The sequence below is a fragment of the Sapajus apella genome, unplaced genomic scaffold (genome assembly GCF_009761245.1).
Source record: "Sapajus apella isolate SASKATOON/1434 unplaced genomic scaffold, GSC_monkey_1.0 scaffold89, whole genome shotgun sequence".
NCBI classification, from domain to species: Eukaryota; Metazoa; Chordata; class Mammalia; order Primates; family Cebidae; genus Sapajus; species Sapajus apella.
This window is the reverse complement of record NW_022437029.1, coordinates 4,851,959-4,876,765: the sequence shown is the minus strand read 5'-3', so window position 1 is coordinate 4,876,765 and position 24,807 is coordinate 4,851,959. Positions and strand designations below refer to the sequence as shown.

The window sequence follows — 24,807 nt, the reverse complement described above, 5'->3', positions numbered from 1 at the left end:
GCCTCAATCTCCCAGGCTCAAGAAATCCTCCCACCTCAGCCTCCAGAGTAGCTGGGATTACAGGTGCATGCCACACCCTGTTAATTTTTGTTTTGTTTTCAGTATACATGAGGTCTCACTATGTCCTACAGGCTGGTCTTGAACTCAGGTGATCCTCCCATCTTGGCCTCCGAAAGTGCTGGGAATTACAGGTGTGATGCACTAAACCCAGCCAGCAATTTTTTTTACTTTAGGTAAACTTTTATTTTGAAGAAGCTTTTGTTGGTGTTACAAGTGTAAATCTCGACTGTTTTGTAAAGTGTTCTATAAATGTTACCACTATTCTTTGTAAGCTATTTAAAGTCTTTCAAGTAAACACCAGTATTGTGATTTTGATCGTCACTTACGAAGTCCATTTGAGAACTTGCTTACTCACTAAAATTTGTAACTCCAAACAAAATCATCACATGCAGTCATTTTCAGACATGCACAGAGCAGTGAATGAGCCAAGTTGCCTGACACGCACGTTCCTTACCGAGGATGAAAGAGCAGATTCTCTGCCTTGTTTCCTCTCCTACTACAAGTGTTCTTTCCTAATCTCTTAAGTACCGAATTCTTTGCATTTTTGCACCTTTTGTTGGTGATTTCACTATTTAAAATGGCCCCCAGGTATAGCAAAGTATTGCCTGTTGTTTTAAGGGCAACAAGACTGTGATATGCCTCATGGACCAAGTGTCTGGTTGTTACATCAGCTTCATTCAGGCATGAGTGATGGTGCTGTTGGCTGTTAGTTCAATGTTTTACGACGCCAGAGAATCAGGAGGCCCTCGAACCTAAGGCTGGGTTGTTGAAACTGCCACTCTGAAAGTACTTCAATAAGCTATTTTTTCCCAATGCTAAGGTATAAAATGCAGCTGCTTGCTTTTAAGCATAGAAAGAAATCATTTGTTGCCATCATTTTGTCTGAAGGCATTCTTCTGATAGATGGGCTTATTATTTTCTCTAAGCAAACATTCTTAAATATTTCTAAGAAAAACTAAGAATTTGTTACAAATCTTTAGTACTGCTCTTTCTTCAGTGTTTTAAGATTAGAGGTTTTACTTTACATCTTAAAATCACTAGGCTTGGTTTCCTTTAACTGTTTCAAAGTGTTAGTAATTCCTGTTGAACAGATTATCTCCCTGTAAATATGCTTTGGAAGTGCCTCAGGAAAAGGAATTTCTCATGATTTCTTAAAATAAAAAAACATACCAGATAACAGAGTTGATAAAAAGAACTTTAATGGAAGGCACTGTTGTCCAAAATTATGTAAGGGGTAAGAGCCCACACGGTACCACCTGCTCTACTTCTCAAACCCACATCTACCACCCAGACAGGAGGGTGCAGACCCCACAGGAAATTACCTCCCAGAACACTGACTGATGTTTTTACTTAAAACAAAAAAAAATGGCCATCTCTGACTAAGAACATCCTAAGAGAAAAAACAAAAAAGACCATACCAGCTATTACAGCCTGTTAACAGAAGCAGCTTTCTAAGAGCTCCCAAGTTTGTAAGAGGCCCAAGAAATGCATTTATTCTGTTGTGTAGTAAGCCTCCAGGACAAGGAGAAAGTTGTAAGTAAATCCTTTGTTCATACTGTGCCTCATGAGGAGTTAAGAGCTGTGTCCATAAGCAGGTTCAAGAACCAAACTCCTGTTTGCCTCTTGATGGTTCAGGAACATTCAGCTGCTTTCACCTCAAGGACAGTATCACAAATGCTTAAGAATTTACTCTAAAGTATTTTCAACATCGGAACTTTATGAAAACTGGATTCCTGGGTTCATCAGAAGCCTGTATTAATGAAAAATGCATTTTGTCCTTTAGTGCTTAAAAAAAAAACTACTTTTCTGTAGCAACTTTTTTTGGGATAGACATTCCTCCTATGGATTGCTATCAGCAAGAACCTAAAAGCCACGTTTTCTCCAGTTCTTATCAAAAATTCATCTCCCAGAAAAAGTCATCCAAGAAAGCAAAACTTTAAAAGTAGATCAAGTATTGTTTCTATGCATTAGACCAAGCAATCCACTCAGGGTTTTAACGGTGTAAAAACTAAATCATAGTACAGCTGAACAGTGAACAAATGGGATGGTTCTGAAGAGGTATTATTTTGACATTTTGGTCTCAGAAGGTGTTTCCCCGGTATCCAGTGTCTTCAACAACCGGAAAAGACCAGCAGCTTCTCGTATCCTACTGAATTCAATACAGAATGCCTGCACTTCTATAAACAAATCCTGTACATTAATAATTTTGTTACGGATCAAGGATTGGAGAAACACACACACAAGACGAACCAACCGATTCTGAAAAAGGAAAAAAAAATGTTAGTGTTCTCATTTACCTGGCAGGTGTTTATAAAATTTACAAAAATTTCTATTACCTGCATATATTTATCCTTAATTTGTTCACAAGTAGAGATGCAATTTGATATATAAAGGTGAATAAACTCAGGAGGTAGATCAACAGCTGTAGTTAGTCTGTTTCATAAAAGAAAATTTGGGCCATTAATTTAATTTGCTAACATTGAAAAATGCTGTTAACCATAAAATACAAAATTTGCTTTGGTCAAGTGGTAGAATTATCTGACATATCCAATTCCCTAGTTTTAAATACACTTGGGCAAGTAAACCTGAGCCACACCTACTTATTCATAAATAACACTTTCTTAAATGTCTCTACTTACCATTACATACTGCAATTATTTTTTTGAACCCTGCCCAGTATTCTTAGTTAAATCATAAGTCAGGGTCTGTTATCTGCCAGGTTCCAAGATGTTACAGTTAAGTGCTATGAGAGGGCAGTGTGTCTGAGAGGAAGGCGTATGTTTGCTATGTAAACAGTACAATATATAACCAAATGCAAACATGAGATGATCTGGGAAAAGCCTTAAAACAGCAAGTCACTTAAACCTGAGAAAAGCAGCATTCCCAATAACTGAGTAATCTGCATAAAGGTGTGGAATCTGGCATCAGCATGGCATATTCAGGAGCAGTGGGAAAGACCTGGCTGGGAGAGAACCAAAGGCATGGTGGTGGCCCAGAATTGGAGTTTCAAGTCATAGTAAAGGCTAAGGCCAGTATTTTCCAAAGGATTACATGGAATGTTTTAAGGAAAGAGAAATGAGTGGGGTGGGAACAGGAATTCCATACTCGAAGTATGAATTTCCAAAAGAAGATTAATATATGCTGCCTTTTCTAAACTTATCAGACCTCAAAACTGTTTTCAATAAGGCATAAGGAGGGAGTGCTCCAAGGACACCACGAGCTGCTGCAGTCACTTGAGATCTGTGTGTTGCCAACAAGCGTGTTTCATGCTTCAGGATGATGCACTATGATAGGTGTTGGGGAAAAACACGCAGGACTTTGTCCTTGAATTCCAAGATACTGAGCAGACAATCACATTGATAAAAATACGTAGTTATTCTACATCTTGGACTCAGGGCCAAATGTCTGTAGAGACAAGAACTGCTACAAGAATATGGTGAAGGGGAAGTGAACACTCAACATGGTCAATCCAAAGGACTTGCACAGAACTGGGTTACTAGAAGTCTTCGCTCAGTAGGGGACTAAAGACTGGAACAAGGAGGGAGAGAAATGCAGCAGCATGTTTTCAAGAAGCAGCTAGCCAGTTTTGCCAGTGACCAAGGTTAAGGTTAAAAATCAATTTGGAAACCTCACACTTCCTCCCTCTCCTAACCCTAAAAGAACCCTCTCTCCTCCCATGCACATACTAGCACTCCCTAGGCTTCCAGCTGGGCTTCCCTCCACCCCCCAATAGTTGATGAAAAAAGAACACATCCTGTAGTCCAATTTCACATGGATTTTCCAAAAATCTCCAACTTACAAATGAGTGTTCAACAACTGTGCTCTCACTGAAGTTTAGTCGCCTGGCACTCAGAATGGATTTCCTCATATAGGAGGACCATATAATTTATAATCCGAAACAGGACACCATGTGAAAGGGAGCTCAGAATGCAAAGCCTCCACTAGGACTCTCAGGCACACCTGGACTTCTGGCCACCCCTGCACATAAACAGCATAACCCCTCCAGCCCACCTAATCCACAATTTACCTAAAAGATATTTGTAAGGAAAATATTATAAAACGCAAACACTGTACAGAACACATCAAGAAGGGAAGACGTCCTGCTTTCCTGACAGTCAAGGATGGCAGGCTCAAGAGACCGGGGTCAGAAAGGCTGGGGAAAGAGCACTAGAAAGCTAGGACAGCATTCCTAGGATTCTCAACTCTTTAGGCCCACATTTTTCTATACTTAGCTGTTGGTCACTAAGAAAAAATGTATTTATATAGGGATAATAAAGAAGATAGGACTATGTATAGGGAAATAAATTTCAGCAATTGGCTGGCACGGTGGCTCACGTCTGTAATCTCTGCACTTTGGGAGGCTGAGGCCAGCGGATCACTTGAGGTTGGGAGCTCGAGACTAGCCTGACCAATATGGTGAAACCTCATCTCTACTAAAAATACAAAATTAGCCAAGTGTGGCAGCGCACACCTGTAATCCCAGCTACTAGTGAGGCCGAGGCAGAAGAACTGCTTGAACCCAGGGGGCAGAGGTTGCAGTGAGCCAAGATCGTCACTGCACTCTAACCTGGGTGACAGCATGAGACTCCCTCTCAAAAAAATAAATTTTAGCAATTAAGTTTCATGTACACTTCTACTAACTAACTATGTTTGAAATCCTACCCTTAGTTCTTACACATGCTAAATTCACATGTAGTGAATGCTAAGGCTCAGATTATTTCTTTAATGGGTAAATCTTACGCCAATAATATCAAGACAAAAATCTGTTAGTTTTCTTTCCTGGCCATCTAATCTCTATCTATCCCCACATATTTGATCAAATCTAGAAACTTACCGATTTACAACTTCCATTGAATGTAAAGACATGTCCATATTGACCAGGACGGAGAAATACTCAGTGATCTGGCTTGACTGCATTAATTTCAGCAACATTTCTATAGCGACTAAAGGATTGTTTTCCACAAGGTCAGGAAGTTTGGCTGGAGTGAGGCCAATATGGTAGACAAGTTTGGGGTCTTTTTCCAACTCACCAAGGAGCTAAATACACCAGATTTTTAAAGAGACAGGGAGAGAGAAAGAAGGTCTTGAGTCCATTTTTTTTTTCATGTTTATGAAATAAACATTTTATTTAAAAAAGCGACAAAACTATCTGCATTGAACCATCTTCATAAATTTCTTCCCTCAAACCCCGGTCTTGACGTTTCTAAATTTACATTTTAATTTTGAAGATACTAAAATGCAAACACATCCAACACAGTTTATAAATATGCTAGTGATTCCTCTTCCTGGACATCAAACCAGACTCCATATTGTGGTCAGATACAATACTGTCTGGTTGTAATAATGACAAGTCCTTTGCAGATTTTTTTTTCCTGTCATCTGTTGAAATCAAAAATAATCTTAATGACCATCTAGTTCTCCCAAGCAATAGTCCTGCCTCACCCCACCCAGGTGGAGACCAGAAATACCTGAGTAGGGGGTGGGGTGGGAAGGGGGACAGCTGACCTTCTGCAAGGCATCAGTCTGCAGAACTTTACAGTTCATCACACCCACACTTTGTAATTTAAACAGGTATCCTCAAAACATTTTATTCCACCAAATAGGCACTTCCTCTTTTAAATGTCCTATGCTTTTTTTCCTTGTCTACTTGTATGTTCCACAGTGGGATGGTCTCGTGAGCAAAGTGAACTACAAACATTGCTATTCATTATTTCACTTTGCAAATGATATTTTTGGTGGCAAACTTCATTGGAGAGGTCAGTTATCTCCTGAAAAGTTCTAACTCAAAAGTGTGCAAACTGGATAAAATTCACCAACCAGCAGAAGGCCTTGCCTTTCGTAAGGGGAGTCATCCAGTCTTGCACTTGGGCAGTGGGGGCTGTATTAATCTCAAATCCACCAAGATCACCTGTGTGATGGGGGCTGGTTCCCCTTCCCTGAGCCTTGGTTTCCTCCCTACAGCCTGTCAGTAACTCCACTTTTCCGCAGAAGCTTAACCATCAGCTCAGATGTAACCATTGTGTAAAGTGTCCCACTGTATACACAGCAGTGACACCGCTCCTTCCCCACCTCTCCCAGAGACAAACTGATCTCAAAGAAAAGTTAGAACACTTTTAGTCAGCAGACTTCTTTCCCACCACAGTAAAATTACCAAAAAGCAGAACAAAGCTTCAGAGACCTAAAAACCTCTGCAACTTCCTACTGCTGCCTCATGGTGACAGGATTCGTTTATTGCTTGTTTATCACTTTCCAAAAAGCAAAAATAAACTCTTGTTGGATTAAAGATAAGAAAATGCTCACAATGGCCGGGCGTGGTGGCTCACGCCTGTAATCCCAGCACTTTGGGAGGCCAAGGCCTGCGGATCACTTGAGGCCAGACCAGTCTGGCCAAAATGGCAAAACCCCATCTCTGCTAAAAATACAAGAATTAGCTGGGCATGGTGGCACATGCTTGTAGTCCCAGGTGCTGGGGAGACTGAGTCACAAGAATCACTTGAACCCAGGAGGCAGATGGTAATGAGCTGAGATCGCACCATCAGACTCCACCCTGGGCAGCCTAGTGAGACTCTGTCTTAAAAACAAATTTTTTTTAATTAAAAATAAATTTTTAAAAAAATGCTTACAATCAATACACACCTGTGTTTGTTGAGGAGAGGATAAGGGGCTTTTGAAGGCTTTGGCCATTATTCGCTTGATCTCCACACCAGTGCTATTCTTAACACACATCGATTTATCCCACTGGATCGCGTGGTCAGGCTCTGTAGGGTTTAGCCAAGCCAGTTCATCCTCACAAATGTGGAGTGGAGGTGGTGGACGAATAAACTCTGGTCGAAAATGGCCTGTAATGAGAGCAGTGACAGTGGCTATCAGGAAGCTAACATCTCTATACTTGTCACACATTTCACTTAATAAAATATGCAAAGTAATCTCTTATTAAAGATGATGTGACAAAACTCTCATACTTCAAAATCAAGCAGGAATAACACAGGAAGTCAGGGTTTCAGTCAGAATGCAAACAAGACAATGAAAGAACACTATATGGGCATGATGCCATTTTTGGAGCAGTGAGGAAAGCCTAGCCGTGATATGCCCACACTGCACTTGAGCATGAGCACTCAACAGCAAAAGGGCATGACTACTAAATGGGCTCAGCCTTTTGATGAAAAAATGAAATACTGTGTGCTCACACATCCTATTCTAACATTATTTGTTCAGCTGCCACTATGATTTGTACTAGTTTTATCTTTGCATCTTAATAACTGAAGTAACAAATTACATGGCGATGAAACAGCAGGAGGAAAAGTATGGTTGCCTTTTAATATTTCAACATGAATCTGGAGACCATCACGAATCCCTAAATTCACAAATATCATATTCACGTTCATAAAACAATACACGTACAAAAGGAAAATGAAGCGGCTCAACTCAACTATTTTATAAAACAAGATTCATCCCTTAGGTATAAACCCACTGAAGTAAATGCTGGCTAGGACTTCTGCTGAACCAATTTTACATCTCACAAGGTTTCCACATAGGGCAGAAGCGGCTTATTCCTATCATGGATCCTAGCCCCTGCCAAATTTGAGAGTCTACTGTTGAGTTTATAGAAAACATCTATTTTCTGGTTAAAAATTATCACTTTATCTTAAACATCTACACTGTCTCTTCACTTACATATCACCAAGACTAGCATCTGAATCTCCCTTCAACCACTTACAAAAATAAAGTTTTCTTGTTTTGTTTTTTCTTAATTTTTTTTTTTTTTTTTTTTAAAGACAGGGTTTCACCATGTTGGTCAAGCTGAACTCCTGACCTCAGGTGATCCGCCTGCCTTGGCCTCCAAAGTGCTTGGATTACAGGCGTGAGCCACCGCGCTGGGCCCAAAAATAAAGTTTTTAACACTTCATGAGAAACACTACTTATGCGATTAAGAGTGAGTTCCAGCGAGGTGGGGACACCTGGTGTTTGGCTAAACCCACTTATGAGTGATCTGCTTTTCACATCTCTTCCTGGTGACCTATGCAATTTAGAGTTGTGCCCGAGCAAATATTAAATAGAAGCTATTACATGGCATGAACGTTTCAGTCATACCTGTGACTGGCGGAAACTTCAAATATTAAACCTATGTATGCCAAAGATCTACTGTAAACCAAATGGTACAAAAGTCACTGTGTCAATTTCAAATTCATGGTGATACTATACTATAATCTGGTAAACATGTTCTTCTCCCAAAGCAGAAAACTTCCCTTCATAATTCAAAGCACACAGAAGCCTATAAAATAGATGCCAGGCAGAGTGCTACATGCCTGTAATTCCAACTATGCAGGAGTCTGAGGTGGAAGGATCCCCTAAGCCTCAGGGGTTTGCGTCCAGCCTGGGCATCATAGCAAGACTCCATCCCTTAAACAAAGAAATGCCCCCAGAAATGCGGCAATATTATTTCAAATTCTACAAGTATTTTCTTTGAAACAAAGTAAATTAGGAGCTACAAGAAAAACTTTAAAATGGAAAAGGCAATGATAGCAATAAGATTACTTAAGAGGTATAAAAAGATAATGAGCTGCTACAAAAACAGACTCATTTCAGTAAAATCAGAATCTGTATCTTCTTTTATCTTCCTTTTTGAGACAGAATCTCAGTCTACCCAGGCTGGAGTGCAGTGGCGCGATCTTGGCTCATTGCAACCTCTGCCTCCCAGGTTCCTGCAATTCTCCTGCCTCAGCCTCCCGAGCAGCTGGGATTACAGATGCGTGCCACTACATCCAGCTAATTTTTGTATTTTCAGTAGAGACGGGGTTTCACCATGTTGGCCAGGCTGGTCTCAAACTCCTGACCTCACGTGATCCACCTGCCTTGGCCTCCCAAAATGCTGGGATTACAGGCGTGAGCCACTGCACCCCGCCTGTATCTTAAGGTATGCGTAGGATGGACATACAACAAACAACTTGGTGTGCATTTTTCTTAAAGAAGAAACTAATTGCCACTGAACATCTCTACTATGTTCCAGACACTCACTACACTAGAAAGGTTCACACTAAATTACAATTTAAGTCATAACAAAAAAAAGATGATGTCTTCAAAAAACTGAAAAGTCCTAGAGGATGCTGACAGACTAAAACCAAGAGTATAAATTAACCTACTTTCAATAGGTGGCTTTGGTCCGCTGACTAAAGCTTCTGTGATCTGAGAGGCAACTGAGCTGTCAAATCCAGAATTAGAAGAATCTGGGTCTGGGTCACTGAGAATGCTGGGGAAGCTCGCTTTGCTTTGTGTTGGCAATTCAGACTGGCGTTCTGGAAAAGGTTAAACAGGTGACATTTTAAAATTATTGACACCATGAGGAGAGTGAAAAGACAAGCTACCAACTGAGATAAGCTATCTGTAACACAGAAAAACAAAGAGCCAGATTCACAGAGACAGAGAAACTGTGTATGTGTCTGTACGTACAGCAGATCCTCACTTAATGTCGTTGAAAGGTTCTTGGAAACTGCCAGTAAGTTAAACGACATATAACAATTTTTTTTATCAGTTATAATAAAACAATATTAATGAAAGGGTTATTTGAGGACCTGCTATACATCACTTCACTTAAATCTGCAGTTTCCAAAAACCTATCAGTGATGTTAAGTGAGGACTTACTGTACATATATTTTTAAATCAATTAAAAAAAATACAGAACCTGACATGAAAAAATGGACTAATAACTTTAATAAGGATTTTATTTAAAAATCTTGAATGGCCAAAAAAATCTGAAAAGATGTTTAATCCCATTAGGAACTAGGCAAAATCCAGTTAAAACACAAGATACTATAACATACCCACCAGGCTGGCAAAAATGTATAAACTTGACATTATCAAATGCAGAAGAGGATGTAAGGTAACTTGCACAATGCTATAGGAATGAAAAATGGCACAGCAAGTTTGGCAAACAATTTGATGTTTCCTTATCAAGTTTTAATGTGTGCATTTCTTTCCATTTTGGAGACATACTTTCACACGTGCCCCAGAATAATGTGCAAGAATGTTCACAGCAGTATTATGTCCATCAATGGCAGAATGGATACAGAACTTGGTACTCCACAGTGTGAAGGTACCACAGCAGCAATGAAGGGCAGCCACTGCAGTTACATGCCATCAGCATGGACTCATCTCTCAAATAACCCCCAACAGAAAGAAAGCACAAAAGAATAAATGCAGCACAATTCCACATAAAGTTCAAGGGCATGCAAAGTGAAACTACAGGCAAGCAAAGGAGGGAAGCAATTAGGATCATTATTACAAAAATCAGGTTAGTAATGAGGCAGCTATTGGGAGAAACACATAGGTAGCCTCTAGGCCATGAAAATATTCTTTTTCTTAACTTGGATGGCAGGTCGCTCCAGGTTCGCTTAATTATAATTCCTTTAAAAAAGTGAATGTATGTTTTATTTCAGATTGTGTAATTTTAAAAACACAGGGGACTAAATTCCTGATTAAAGAACTATACAAATCAATAAAAGACCATCAATCCAATGGAAAAATGGCCAGCGACATATGAAAAGATGCCTTAGACACATAGCATCTTTTCTCATTCACTTATTAACAGAAATGCTAAAATTATCCTATAATGCCATTTTAAAAAATCTCAGATTGTTGAAGTACAAAAAGTTAGATAACATACAATCAACCAAAATGTAGAAAAAAAGAGTTAAATTGGCCAGTTGCATGGTAAACTAGTAAGTGGTAGGTGTTTGTCAGGAATAAATCATAAAGGAAAACAAAACCTCTGAAATGAACAGTCACTGTTAAGGTAAAACTCCACCCCTTGTCATCTATGTTTAACTTGTCTGCTTGTTTTTTTAAAGTTAAGAAAACACCAACTGCATCATCCAAAAATACACCTTTGGTCCACAGATGCCACTGTAAGACATTTGAATTTTAGGCCTCCAGAGAGATCTGGGTGGCTAGCTCCAGTGCGCAAAGGCGTGCTTGCTTTTTCTTTACACTTGTGAAGAGGAATGGATTCGGATATCTGCAATCTGGGTAGAGGACAGCAAGCAGCAAGCTTAGCCATTCGGCCACACTTCTCAGCCCTTACTATAGGCATGTGATCCTTCCTGCATGTTAATGTACTTCACAACTTTCTCACAGCTGACTCAAGGCATACCAAGTTGAAAGGAAGGTCAGATGTGATTCTCACTTCATTATTATAAATAAATACTATTTAAATACTATAAATAAATACTATAAATACTAAGCTAGAACCATCAGAATACATCACTTCTGTATCCAGTTTTCAAAGTATCTGGTGTTTGTCAGGAATAAATAAAAGTAATCATTTTATTTCTATTAAATTATATCTGGCATTCCCGGACAATAAGTACTTTTGTTCTTATTAGTATAACCTTAAAAGTCTTAAAAATATTTCTTTTAGTTTCAGAAAATAACCATTGTTACATTGCTCTTGTTCTGCTTTTGCGACAGGGTCTTACTCTGTTGCCCAGGCTAGAGTGCAGTGGTGCACTCACGGCTCATTGTGGCCTTGACCTCCCAAGATCAAGTGATCCTCTTACGTCAGCCTCCTGGGTAGCTGGGACCACACCTGCTCACAGCAAACTAATTTTTTTAAGTTACTTTTGTAAAGACAGGGTCTCCCTTTGTTGCCCAGGCTGGCTTTAAACTCCCGGGCTCAAGTATTCTCATGCCTCAGCCTCCCAGACTGCTGGGATTATAGGAACATGCCACAGTGCCTGGCCCCATGGTTATATTGTTAATACACAATCCTTTAAAGGTTTACAATGTTTCAAAGGAAAAGCTGTGGGGTTGTTTTTGTTTTTTAGGAAAAGCTATTTATTGTATCATATCAGCTTATAGCAAAGCCAAATGTCACAGGTGTATGACATCTAAGAAGGATGGGGCATTGTCAAAATTAATACTTGAGCTTACTTAATTACAAAGTCAAGGGTTCACAAACCCAGCTACATATTAGTTTCCCTACTGAGTTACTCTCAAGTGAGAAGATGAATGCTTACAGCAGGCAAGCCCAAAGTGCCTCCTCTACACCTTCAGAACTCAAGGGTCTCTCTGACCACCAGTTCCCCTTCTATTACTTTCTGTCAGGACACACTCTTTACTTCAAGAGCACTGATTAATTTGCTTACATGTTTAACACAGAATGTGCCAGAACAATCCTGAACAAGAATAAAGTTGAGAGTCTCATACCCCCCAATTTCAAAACTTGGTACAAAGCTACAGTAATTAAAACAGTGTGGTACTAGCAGAAAGACAGACACAGACAAATGGAATAGAAAGCCCAGAAATAAACACTTGCATATATGGGCAAATGATTTTCAACAAGGATGCCAAGAGAACGTTGTCTTGGCTATTCAGGGTCCCTCTCAAGCTATCATGCAGGCTGGAGTGCAGTGTCACAATCACAGCTCACTGCAGCCTGCATCTCCCGAGATCAAGTGATCCTCCCACTTAGGCCTTACAAGTAGTTGAGACCACAGGCATGCACCACCACACCCAGCTAAGTTTTTAATCATATGTGGAGACAAAGTCTCCCTATGTTGCCCAGGCTAGTCTTGAACTCCTGCCCTTAGACAATTCTTCCACTTTGGCCTCTCCCAAAGACTGCAGGTATGAGCTACTATGCCAACCTTTCTTCAATTTAAAGATGGAATTTTTTTTTTTTTTTTTTTTTTTAAGACAGAGCTTCGCTCCATCGCCCAGGCTGAAGTGCAGTGGTGCAATCTCGGCTCGAAATGAGAGTCTCACTGTAGCCCAGGCTGGAGTACAATAGTATATTCTCGGCTCACTGCAACCTTTGCCTCCCAGGTTCAAGCGATTCTCCAACCTCAGCATTCCGAGTAGCTGGGATTACAGGTATGCACCACGCATGCCCAGCTAATTTTTGTATTTTTAGTAGAGACAGGGTTTCACCATGCTGGCCAGGCTAGTCTCGAACTCCTCACCTCAAACGATCTCCCTGCCTTCGCCTCCCAAAGTTCTGGGAGTACAAGTGTGAGTCACGGTGCCCAGCCAAGACTTCCATTTAAGATGCAGTATTAAAACTACTTTTTGAAATGGACAATACTAACCTTTTAGCAGTTATAAAAACCATCATTTTAAGTAGAGTCCTCAACAAGAGATGCCTAAATATTATCACACAGGAATGCCCAAACCACTGATTCCTCCTTACCGGCCAAGGCTAACTGAAGCCCACTAATGTCCACAGACTGGCCCATGTTTCCAACATCCATCAGCGCAATCTGTCGAGGTGTCTTTTTGAAGAGTTCCCGTGGGGGTGCCAGCATCAGCTGGGAAAGAAAAAACTTTTCTGGTGGAGTTATAGGAGGTAAAAATCCTGCAAACAAAAATGTATAACAATTTCTCCAATGGTTACTTTTAAAAATCAACTTGAATCCGGTAAAATCAGTACTTGCTACTTGCCACTTTAAGCCACATATTTTTAAGAGGTAAATAATAATTAGGTTTCAGTTAACCAAATATATACATTTATGAACTATGTAATTAAATATGTCATTTGAAATTCTATGATCTGTGTCCCTACCAATGAAACTTTGTTTTTTTTTTTTTGGTTTTGTGTGTTTTTGTTGTTTTGTTTTTTTTAGAGAGAGAGTCTCCTCCTGTCACCCAGGCTAGAGTGCAGTGGCACAATCCTGGCTCACCCATGTTCAAGCTATTCTCCTGCTTCAGCCTCCCAAGCAGCTGGAACTACAGGTGCACACCACCACACTCGGCTCATTTTTTGTGTCTTTAGTAGAGACGGGGTTTCACCGTGTTAGCCAGGATGGTCTCGATCTCCTGACCTCATGATCCACCCGCCTCAGCCTCCCAAATTGCTGAGATTACAGACATGAGCCGCTCCACCCAGCTGAAACTTAAGGTTTTTGTACCTGTTAAAGCCCGATGTTTATTAATTAAAGAAAACCTATCTCTGTTTCATGTTTCTTTCCTCTTTCTTTAATTCTTACATTAATAACTTCATTTTCTAAAGTGCCTCAATTCCTGTAAAGGCTAAAGCTTATATACGCAAGCAAAAATAGGTAACACTACAGTGCTTGGAAATGCTTTCCTTTTTTCTGTTTCCACTGTGTAGAAGTTGAATAAATAGAAGAGCAACCAGCAGCAATGCAAATGCACTTCACATACCTGATTCAACGCGCAATGCAGCTACAAATTCCCGTGAAGCTGGATGTTCCTTCCCTTTAGTCCCATATTCAATTGTTCATCAAGCCTCATCTCTCCCACTGCAGCAGTGTCACCAGGCTGCATTCCCTCAGCTCCAGTCCTCACACCTCTCTTGCCTGGACTACTTTTGCCCCCTCTACTGACTTCCCCAGCTCCCAGTTGTGACCCCTGCCCACCCACCACCCATAGTCCACACTACCTCTCACCATTTAGTTATATCTCTAGAGTACAAATCTGATCACATTACTTAACGTGTTCACACAGAATTAAACCCAAATTTCTGTATCATTACAAGACCCTTCATAATCTGGTCCCAATGCACCTTCCTAATCTCACTTCTTGACCTTCTCTCCCATCCACGTACCCTACACCCCAATTGCACAAAATCCCTCAACTTCTACATTCAGGTGGTGGTTGTTGTTGAGGCAGAGCCTCACTCTGTTCCCCAGGCTGAAGTGCAGTGGTGAGATCTCAGCTCACTGCAGCCTCCGACTTCCAAGTTCAAGCAATTCTCCTGACTTCTGAGTAGCTGGGATTACAGGAGTGCACCATCACACCGGGCTAATTTTTGTATTTTTGGTAGAGACGGAGTTTTGTCATGTTGGCCAGGCTGGTCTCAAACTCCTGGCCTCAAGTGATCTGCCTGCCTCGGCCTCCCGAAGTGCAAGTGCTGGGATTGCAAGCGTGAGCCACGGCACCAGGACTTACACCCAATTCTTTAGTAATACGTGGCAGAGCCACTCCTGCCCTCCCACCCACATCCCTAATCAATATCCAAAAATATCACTCCTTTTGAGAATTTTTCTGGCTCTACAGGTGGTCATTCCTTCCTCTGTACTCCCCAGCATTACACAATCACAGAATCATCGGAAAAGCATTCTGAAGACATACCCACTAAATGTCTTACCCTAAACATACATCAGCAGCAGCTCTGGGAGTGGGGTGTTAACACTGATTTTTTTTTTTTTTTTTTTTTTGAGACGGAGTTTCGCTCTTGTTACCCAGGCTGGAGTGCAATGGCGCGATACCAGCTCACTGCAACCTCCGCCTCCTGGGTTCAGGCAATTCTCCTGCCTCAACTTCCTGAGTAGCTGGGACTACAGGCACGCGCCACCATGCCCAGCTAACGAACACTGATATTTTCTCTTCTGTCTTATCTACACGCCATCCCTATCTACTTTAATAACGGCAATGATAATTAATAGTGGGTAACACTCACAGGTTAACTGCATTCTTTGTAATAACTCTACCAGCTGAGAATTGTTACTATTTGCATTTTACAGATGACGCATCTGAGGCACAAAAGAGTTAAATATAGTCCATCCATGGATTCCTTCTCTGGCAACTGCCATCCCACCCATGGCAAATCTGTATCTACAATGCCGTCTATGGACTAGGTGTGGGTTTAGATTCACTGTATATGAGAATGACATTACGTAAGTTTGCCTCACCTGTTCCTCAGAATTCAAAGAACCCTCTGACCTAAATCCCACAGTGTCCCAATCCTCTAATACAAGCACCCCAGGGCGGTGGTTGTCTGTGTGTGCATGTTTAGAGGCAGGGTCTTGCTGTTACAGAGTGGTGTGATCCTAACTCACTGCAGTCTTAAACTACTAGGCTGAAGTGATCCTCCTGCTTCAACCTCCTGAGCAGCTGAGACTAGAGGTGTGAGCCACCCCATGCCCAGCAAATTTTTTTTTTAGTTTTTTGTAAAGACACGATCTTGCTATGTTGCCCAAGATGGTTTCAAACTCCTGGCTTCAAGCAATTCCCACCCTTATCCCTCACCACCCCGGCCTCCAAAAGTGCTGGGATTACAGGCGTGAGCCACCTCGACAGGCCTGGGTGATGAGTTTTGACCACAAAATTGTGTCACATTCACTTTCTGGGCAGTCACAAGCTTCTTAAAAGCAGGTTAAGTACCTGTACCCTAAGGGCATCTCAGGCCAATACAAAAGGTTGCCCTTCTTAGATATGGGCACTACTGGACACCAATCAGAAAATTGTGATGTGGTGCCAGGCAGGAACACTAACTAGAAGTGCAGAAGCCTTCTGTACCATAAAAACAAACTCCTTGTATTACCTCAAAATCTGCTGCCTTAACCTTGACTCCCTGAATAGCAGGCCCTACCTAATACCGGTTACAGAACGTAAGATCAAGCTGCTTCCTAACCTCTATCTGCTTCCTCCACTACACTGGTCCCTAAATCCTTCAGGTCCCCTTGTCACCAAGCCATTTTTCTTGTTTTCTGATTGCAAGTCTTCTTCCAAAGCAAATCCACACAAAGGATCCCCTGCTTGAGCTTAAAAACAAAAACAAAATGCAGCCTTGTAGCTAACCTACTAGTTTGGTCTCACCAATGCCACACAATGGTAACTACATGTTATGTAATGTACCCCATGCATGCACTTTACATAATGTCCAGTAAATCATGTTTTTTTTAACCGCAAGACCATCAATTTGAGGCTTTCTATCCTCTGCCCCCATCACTAACAGGCTAAGGACGGCGGCTGCTAAGTCTTTTATAGGGTTTCATGTACATTTCCACCCAACAACTTCTTCAGCTTCTTAATACTGACTTCTGCGTTCTCCTTTGAGACTGAAAACCGGGGACAGATTCAGTCTTATCATTGGTTTTAACTTCACACACCACAGATGGGCTTTCAAGAACGAACCGTACTTGGGACACTAAACATGTCAAGACCTACACTGAGCTGTATGAAGTGATGGCAAGTACAAAGAAATCATTTTCGGTGTCACGAACTTGCAATTAAGCTACCACCTCTCCATTCTTTAGAGTTAAGGCCGGTGTGGCCGGATGGAATGAGGAGCGTGGGGACGCAGAGGGAGACGGAAAAAGGGGATGCTCATTTCACAGGGAGAGTTAATTTCCCTTGCAGGTGAGTTCCCAGCAACGCAGGTGGAAAGCTGCGGAATCTAACGCTATCCACACGGCACAGCTGGCTTCAGGAGGTACCTGAGAGCGGAGGGCGGTCCGGCTCCTGGCCGCCGCGAGCTGGCGGCGCGGGGTTGAGAAGGTGCGCGAAGCTGGCGGCGAAGGGGTTGGCGGCCAGCGGCTCGGTGCGGTACATCTCCCAGAGCAGGTAGAGCGCCGTGAGGCGCTGCGCCGCGCTGGGCAGCAGGTCGGGCTGCTGGAGCAGCATGACGAGCACCGAGCCCAGGCGGAAGTGGTCGGCCTTGCTGAAGTAGTGGTGGAAGGCGGTGGACAGGCCCTCGAAGGTGCTGCCGCCCCCTGCCTCCTCCGAGATAATGCTCAGCAGGCTCGAGAGCTCCTTCGGGGTCAAGCTCATCCTGCCCGCAGGGCCCCCAGGGCTTCCCCTCCCGGACCCGGGGCCGCTTGCTCCGCCTCTGCCGCCGCTGGAGCCCCCGAAGCCGCTCCTGGACGCCGACCCTGCCGCTTCCTGGGACCCTCTCTGCTCCGCGGCGGTGAGAAGCCGGCCAGACGCCGTGCTCGCCCCTCCGCCGGGCATCAACCTTGCTCTCCTTCCCCGCTTCCCGGCCCGAGGGGCCCTGGCGCCGGCTGGCTCCGTCCCCGCGGCCGTAAAGCGCGCTGTTACACGACAGCGTCGCAAACAAAACACGTCGGGGAAACCAGACCGCCGCGGAGAAGGCCAGCGCCCTGCTAAAGCGAGGCTGATGGAGCGTAGCCAGAGACAGCTTGTGGAGAGGCGGGGTAGGCGGGGCGAATTGGCCGGAAGCGGGGCGGGGTGGGGCGGGGGCGGGGCCTGGGAGTGGAGTGGAGTGGAGTGGAGGGGCGGGGCGAGGTCGGGCGGGCAGTGTTCAGGACTGGCCTGGCTGAGGTTCCGCGGAGGGACTGCCCGAGGCCCGCGCGCTTCTGCGCAGCTGCGAGGGAAAGCCGCCCCTTGGCGATCCCCAGGTCAGGACCTGGTGCCGTACGGTCCCAGTAAATGCTGTCTACGTTATTATTTGGAAAAATGCACCAAAGATGCTAATATTTTCTTAATATAACATCCGTAACTATTCGTCGTAAAAATATTGTAAATCCAGGTCCGGCGCGGTGGCGCGTGCCTGTAATCCCGGCACTCTTCAGAGTCCGAGGCGGGAGAGTTGGTTGAGCCCCGGAGAGTCCGAGGCTGCAGTGAGCTGTGATCACCACTACACTCCAGCTCGGGCGACAGGCGAGACTCGGTCTCAGAAACATTTTTTTTTTTTTTTAAATATAGTAAATGTCACACATTTCTCATAACCACGGTTAATTTCTAGTCTTACACTCTTTTTTTGCAGAAATGGAATCATACTGCACTATGAGCTTTTTTGTACTTGGCTTCTCTTAAACGATTTCGAGAACATGTCTACAATTAATATTCATTTACAAAATCGTTTTCTGTGCCACGTCTTACTTAGACTGCCCGAGGGCGCTTATCGTGGGCCCTAGCTGTGCATTAGAAACTCACGGGGAGAGGTTACAAATTCCTGGTTCCACCCCCAGACATGATAATTCTGATGTTAATATACCCCAACTCTTCAGGTGAGTGTGATGTGCAGTCTGGGCTGAGAACCACCAGGTGGCATTTCCCAGACATGCCCGGTCCCTAAACCAACAGAAATGTACATGTATTTCGCCATTGATTACCACCATCGATTCCAGTCCCCACTGAACCATGTCAGTGCTCAAGAATTATCTAGTTAAGTGCCACCTCACTTCTTTTTCAAAAGGTATTTTTATTTTATTTATTTTGGGGGATAAATATATATTTAAAAATTTTTTTTTATCTTTAAAAAATTATAATTCAATAGTTTAGGGAGAACAGGTGGTTTTTATTTACATGGATAAGTTTGTGTGTGTGTGTGTGTGTGTGTGTGTGTGTGTGTGTTTTTAATTAAGAAGATAAAGGATAAATAAATGACTACTCCATAGGCAGAGCAGCCTGCATGGATAAGTTCTTAGTGGTGACTTCTGAGATTTTGGTGCGCTCGTTACTAGAGCAGTGTACTTTGTACCCAATATGTAGTCTTTCATCCCTCACCCCACCCCGCACATTTCCCCCGCTCCTGCCTCTTTCTCCTCAAAGTCTATTATAACATTCTTATGTCTTTGTATCCTCATAACTTAGCTCCCACTTATAAGTGAAGAGTGTAATATTTGGTTTGCCACCTGAATTCTTAAGAAAAATTTAAAAAAGAGAAATTGCCGGGTCAACAGACGTGATGTCTACTGAATTTTAAAGGCCTCTATGGCTAAGAGCAGTGGCTCACGCCTGTAATCCCGACACTTTTGGAGGCCGAGGTGAAAGTGTCATGAGGTCAAGAGATCAAGACCATCCTAGCCAACAGAGTGAAACCCCATCTCTACTAAAAATACAAAAATTAGCTGGGCGTGGTGGCGTGCACCTGTAGTCCCAGCTACTCGGGAGGCTGAGGCAAGAGAATCGCGTGAACCGGGGAGGTAGAGGTTGCAGTGAGTCTAGATTGCACCACTGCACTCCAGACTGGCGACAGAGCAAGACTCCATCTCAAAAAATTAATTAATTAATTAATTAATTAAAATTAATAAAGACATTCAATTTACTGCCAAATTGCACTTTTAGAAAGATCCCGCCAATTAACGTTCCTAACAGCAGCAGATATAATGTGGTAACTTGGAAATTAGCTTGAAAATACTCTCATTAATTTGTTATTATAGGGGCTGGGCACCGTGGCTCACACCTGTAATCCCAGCACTTTGGGAGGGTGAGGCAGGCAGGCTCTTGAGGCCAGGAGTTCAAGACCAGCCTGGCCATGGTAAAACCCCATCTCTACTAAAAATATAAAACTTAGTTGGGCATGGTAGCTACTCTGGAGGATGAGGCAGAAGAATGGCTTGAACCTGGGAGGCAGAGGTTGCAGTGAGCCAAGATCACACCTCTGTACCTCAGCCTGGGCAACAGAGGGAGACTATCACCAAAAAAAAAAAGTATATTTTTTATTATAATAAACTTTATTTTGGGCAAGCCATTTTACATTAGGTGGTCTATGGGTCTACTTGTTATAGTAATTTTCCTGCAGTGCTAATACTGTTTAATAGTACTAATTATACGACTTGCCAGTTATTAATGTAATATTAATGTAGTAATACCAATTGCCAGGATTAATGTACTAATACTGTGTGGGTTTTTTCTAAGATGTTTCAAAAATATTTGAAAAGTATATTTTATCTGACAAAAAAAATGTGAGGCCAAGGCAGGTGGATCACTTGAGGTCAGAGTTCGAGACCAGTCTGTACTAAAAATACAAGAATTTTCAGTAGAGACGGAGTTTTACCATATTGACCAGGCTGCTCTCAAACTCTGGACCTCAGGTGATCCACTCACCTCAGCCTCACAAAGTGCAGGGATTACAGGCGTGAGCCACCAAGCCTGGCCTGAAACAGCTTTTTCTTTATTATTTATTTACTTTTGAGACAGGGTCTCCCTCTGTCACCCAGGCTGGAGTGTAGTAGTGTAATCACGGTTCTCTGTAGCCTCAATCTCCCAGGCTCAGGCAATACTCCCACCTCAGCCTCCCAGGTAGCTGGGACTGCAGGTACATACCGCCATGCCGGCTAATTTTATGTACATATTGTATAGAGATGGGGTTTCACCATAAGCATGTTTCTTGCTAGGAGTAGAATTGCTAGGTCATAGGATACTTGCATGTTCAGCTTAAGTAAGTACTGGCAAAGACTTTCCCAAGTGGTTGTACCAACTTATACTTCTCCCCACTCCTGGCAGTGTGTAAGAATACAGATTGATCCACATAGCCACTAACTGTTAATTCATTTTCTTCTTAGGCATTCTGGTTGGTATGTGGTGGTATAGCATTGTGCTTTTAATTTTTACTTCTCTGATAACTAACGAAGTTGAACACTTTTTCATGTTATTGAACATTTGGTATTCTCTTTTGCAGAGCTCCCATTGAAGTCTCTTGCCCATTTCTGTATTTGCTTTCTTACTGATTAGTAGGAATTCTTTATATATTCTAGGTATAACTCCTTTTTTGATATAGGTATTATGAATAGTTTCTCCCACTCTGTGAGTGCTTTATTAATAGTTTTCTAAGCCGGGCGCGGTGGCTCAAGCCTGTAATCCCAGCACTTTGGGAGGCCGAGGCGGGTGGATCACGAGGTCAAGAGATCGAGACCATCCTGGTCAACATGGTGAAACCTCGTCTCTACTAAAACTACAAAAAATTAGCTGGGCATGGTGGCGCGTGCCTGTAATCCCAGCTACTCAGGAGGCTGAGGCAGGAGAATTGCCTGAACCCAGGATGCGGAGGTTGCGGTGAGCTGAGATCGCGCCATTGCACTCCAGCCAGGGTAACAAGAGCGAAACTCCGTCTCAAAAAAAAAAAAAAAAAAATAGTTTTCTATTATTACATTCCTCGTGAGACCTGCCTTTCACCTTCTGCCATGATTGTGAGGCCTCCCCAGCCACATAAAACTGTGTCTATTAAACCTCTTTCTTTTTTTCTTTTTGAGATGGAGTTTCACTCTTGTTGGCTAGAGTGCAATGGAGCAGTCTTGGCTCACTGCACCCTTGCCTCCTGGGTTCAAGCAATTCTCGTGTCTCAGCCTCCCAAGTAGCTGGGACTACAGGTGTGTGCCACTACGCCCAGCTAATTTTTGTATTTTTAGTAGAGATAGGGTTTCACCATGTTGGCCAGGCTGGTCTCAAACTCCTGACCTCAAGTGATCCTCCCACCTCAGCCTCCCAAACTGCTGATTACAGGCATGAGCCACCATGCCTGGTCAATAAAGGGTTTCTTTTTAAAGGATGAATCTTTTTTTGGTGGAGTTTTAGGCATAAAACTGGTTCTACCTTTCACCTTCTTCAATAAAACTCTCATCCTTGCCTTAAGATTACTTCCACAGGACACATCTGACATAAAATTAGTTTCCAGCACTCCTAAATCTTTCTTGTGAAAAAGACCAAACCTATGATTGTAGATATCTGTAAACAGCGTCTTATTCATACAGTGGGGAAAGATCCTGGTGAAGAGAACCTGGAGTGCCATCCAGGGCACTAAATGGTGATATTAGAACTGAAGGTGGCTGTCAGTTGTAACTTGCGAGTTATGAACTCTTAAGTAGGAAGCTCATAATGAACTAAGCGGTTATTTCTATTTTCCTGTTGGAGAGAATTGTGAACTCTTTGACCGTCCTTGTCTTCACTTGGGTTAGAACTCCTTTAGCATGACCAAGGATGACTGAAAAAGGGCTACAGTGCAGGTCCTTCGGCGTTTGTAGGCAGGATCATCATGAGCCACCTCAGTGTATTGGGAATGGGCGTGTGTCCAGGGCAGCCTGAGCACCGTGAGGCCACAGGACCTAAGGCCAGTGGCAGTCTTTGAGTCTCCACTCCAGTGACCAGCTGCGTGAACTGAGATCTGTGTCTCACTTTCCTCATTAGTGGCAAGTGAAATAGTACCAGTGTCAGAGGGTCACTGAAACTAGATAACCACTATCAAGGCTTGGCACCATACTTAGTACACAAAAAAATCCAGCTCTGGTGCTGTTCAAAATCACGTCCTGCCTGAAGGTTTGTAGTCGGTCCAGTGTCTCCATCTCCTAAGTGCCTTCTGAATTTCTAAAGTTGTAACCGTAAGACCAGCTCAAACCAATTAACCATTGTGTAAGCTGTCGCTGTGGAGCTGAGCCAAAATTGAAAGTCATGTAGCCCAGGCATGCACGCTGGGGAAATGCTTTGACCTCCTGATTGTTAGCACCACCAGCCTGGCAGACCAGCCGCAATGGCATCACCTGGATCTAGTTAGAAATGTCATAAAAGCTTGACCCAAGAGCGGGGAGAGACAGATTTGAGCATTGCCTCCTGTCTCCTTCCTTGCCAGCCAACTCATAATAAAGCTTTTACTTTCCTCAAAAGCCAGTGCCATAGGATTGGCTTCTAAGCAGGTCAGGAAGTGAGCCCACTGCTCATCACAAAGACTTCCACATTCCCTATTTTAGATTGGAAGCTCTCAAATGAATTGGTCTCACGGACTCTTTGTATCCTTAAAAATTACTGAGGCCCCCAAAGAGCTTTTCTTATATGTGGGTTATAGCTATCAAGACTTACCATATTAAAATTAAACATGATAAAATATTAAAATATTTGTTCACTTAAAAATAACCATGTTGGGAGGATTGCTTGAGCCCAGGAGGTCAAGGCTACAGTGAGCTATGATCATAGCACTGCACTGCAGCCTAGAAAACAGTGAGATCCTTATCTCAAAAAATAATAATGAACATAGCAATATTTTCCCAAACAAAACACACTTGGAGCCAGGCACAGTGGCTCATGCCTGTAATCCCAGCACTTTGGGAGGCTGAGGCAGGCTACCACCTCTGGGCCCAGAGAAACAAACAGAGGGAGGGGTTGTCAGAATCTGGAAGGAGTCACATAGGATTAGTGACCTGCCTTTAAGCTAAGGAAATAAATACCCTAACTGACTGTCTTGGCAGCTTGGATCTGCTGGCAAAATCCACCCGGAAGCCAGGGGCCTAAAAAGCCTGCAGTTGGTGTCCATGAAGCTCGGCCTCCCACAGTAGAGAGCAGGGCATAGAAAGGTGGAGAGGGAATAGGGGCGGGGCAGATGAAAGATCCATGGCTGAGCCATGTCCTGTGAGTACCTGTGGACCAGCCTGTGTTCTCAGCTAGCTAGCCCAATGTGAATTCAGGTGCATGCCCCTCTTTACTGTGGGATCTGCAGCTCTTTCCCAGTGCCTAGCCCACTATGGGGTCAATAAAGTTTCACTGACAAAGGATGCATGAGAGTCCTGATGATGCGACTTGAGGGGAGGGGACCCCCATAGCCAAGAAGCCCTCAGCCACTCATTTATCCATCCTGGGATCCCTTGAGCCTGCCTGCAAAGGAGACCACAGCAGCAAAACTCTAGGCACCTGACCTGCTGTGGCTGCTGCTGAGCCAGTGCTGAGTGGATCAGACCTCCAGCCCCTCCTCCACACCTATCACAACTTGTCCAAATAAAGAGCTTGGGGACTAGAGATAGTGTGAGCTGCGATTATTTCGGAATTTAAGTACAGAAGCCTTCCTCAAATGGATGTCATGGCGGGACTTAAGACTCTGGCAGTGGTTTTCAGATTTTCTTTTACCAGCAGAGGTCCCTGTTCATGAGAAATCCTGTGAAGAATAGGAATATGAGCTGGGCACGGTGGCACACACGTGTTGTCCCAGCTTGTCCAGAGGCTGAAGTAGGAAGATCCCTTGAGCTCAGGAATCTGAGACCAGCCTGGCAACATAGTGAGACCCCAGCTTGGAAAAAAGCATGTAAACCAGATGAAAGGAGAGCTATCCTGGTGGAAGAGGAGGTGCCCAGGACCCGACTTGCTTTGCCTCCCCTGGACAAAATCCTTCAGGTGGCTTGGAGATGCCTTCATCATCCCACAGCCCTGAGGAATACGAGCTGAAACCTATTGCCTTTTGCAAAAAGTGACTGATGTTGTACACGAACCTAGCAAAAACCCTTACAGTTTTTTCAAGCTCATAAAAGTAAAAACGAAAAGAAATAACAGCACTCAGAGTAGTTCAAG

General features: G+C 43.2%; 1 protein-coding gene across 1 annotated transcript; it reads right to left on the bottom strand.

Moving 5' to 3' along the window:
- Positions 1 to 1,240: 1,240 nt before the first annotated feature.
- CNOT11 (CCR4-NOT transcription complex subunit 11) lies at positions 1,241 to 17,923 on the bottom strand. Its single transcript, XM_032255481.1, has 7 exons — positions 17,235 to 17,923; positions 13,244 to 13,408; positions 9,201 to 9,353; positions 6,697 to 6,899; positions 4,895 to 5,097; positions 2,397 to 2,493; positions 1,241 to 2,319 (listed from the first exon to the last, which is right to left on the bottom strand). The coding sequence occupies exons 1-7, from the start codon at positions 17,746 to 17,748 to the stop codon at positions 2,122 to 2,124; spliced, it is 1,533 nt and encodes a 510-aa protein (XP_032111372.1). The 5' UTR covers positions 17,749 to 17,923; the 3' UTR covers positions 1,241 to 2,121.
- Between the last annotated feature and the right edge of the window lie 6,884 nt (positions 17,924 to 24,807).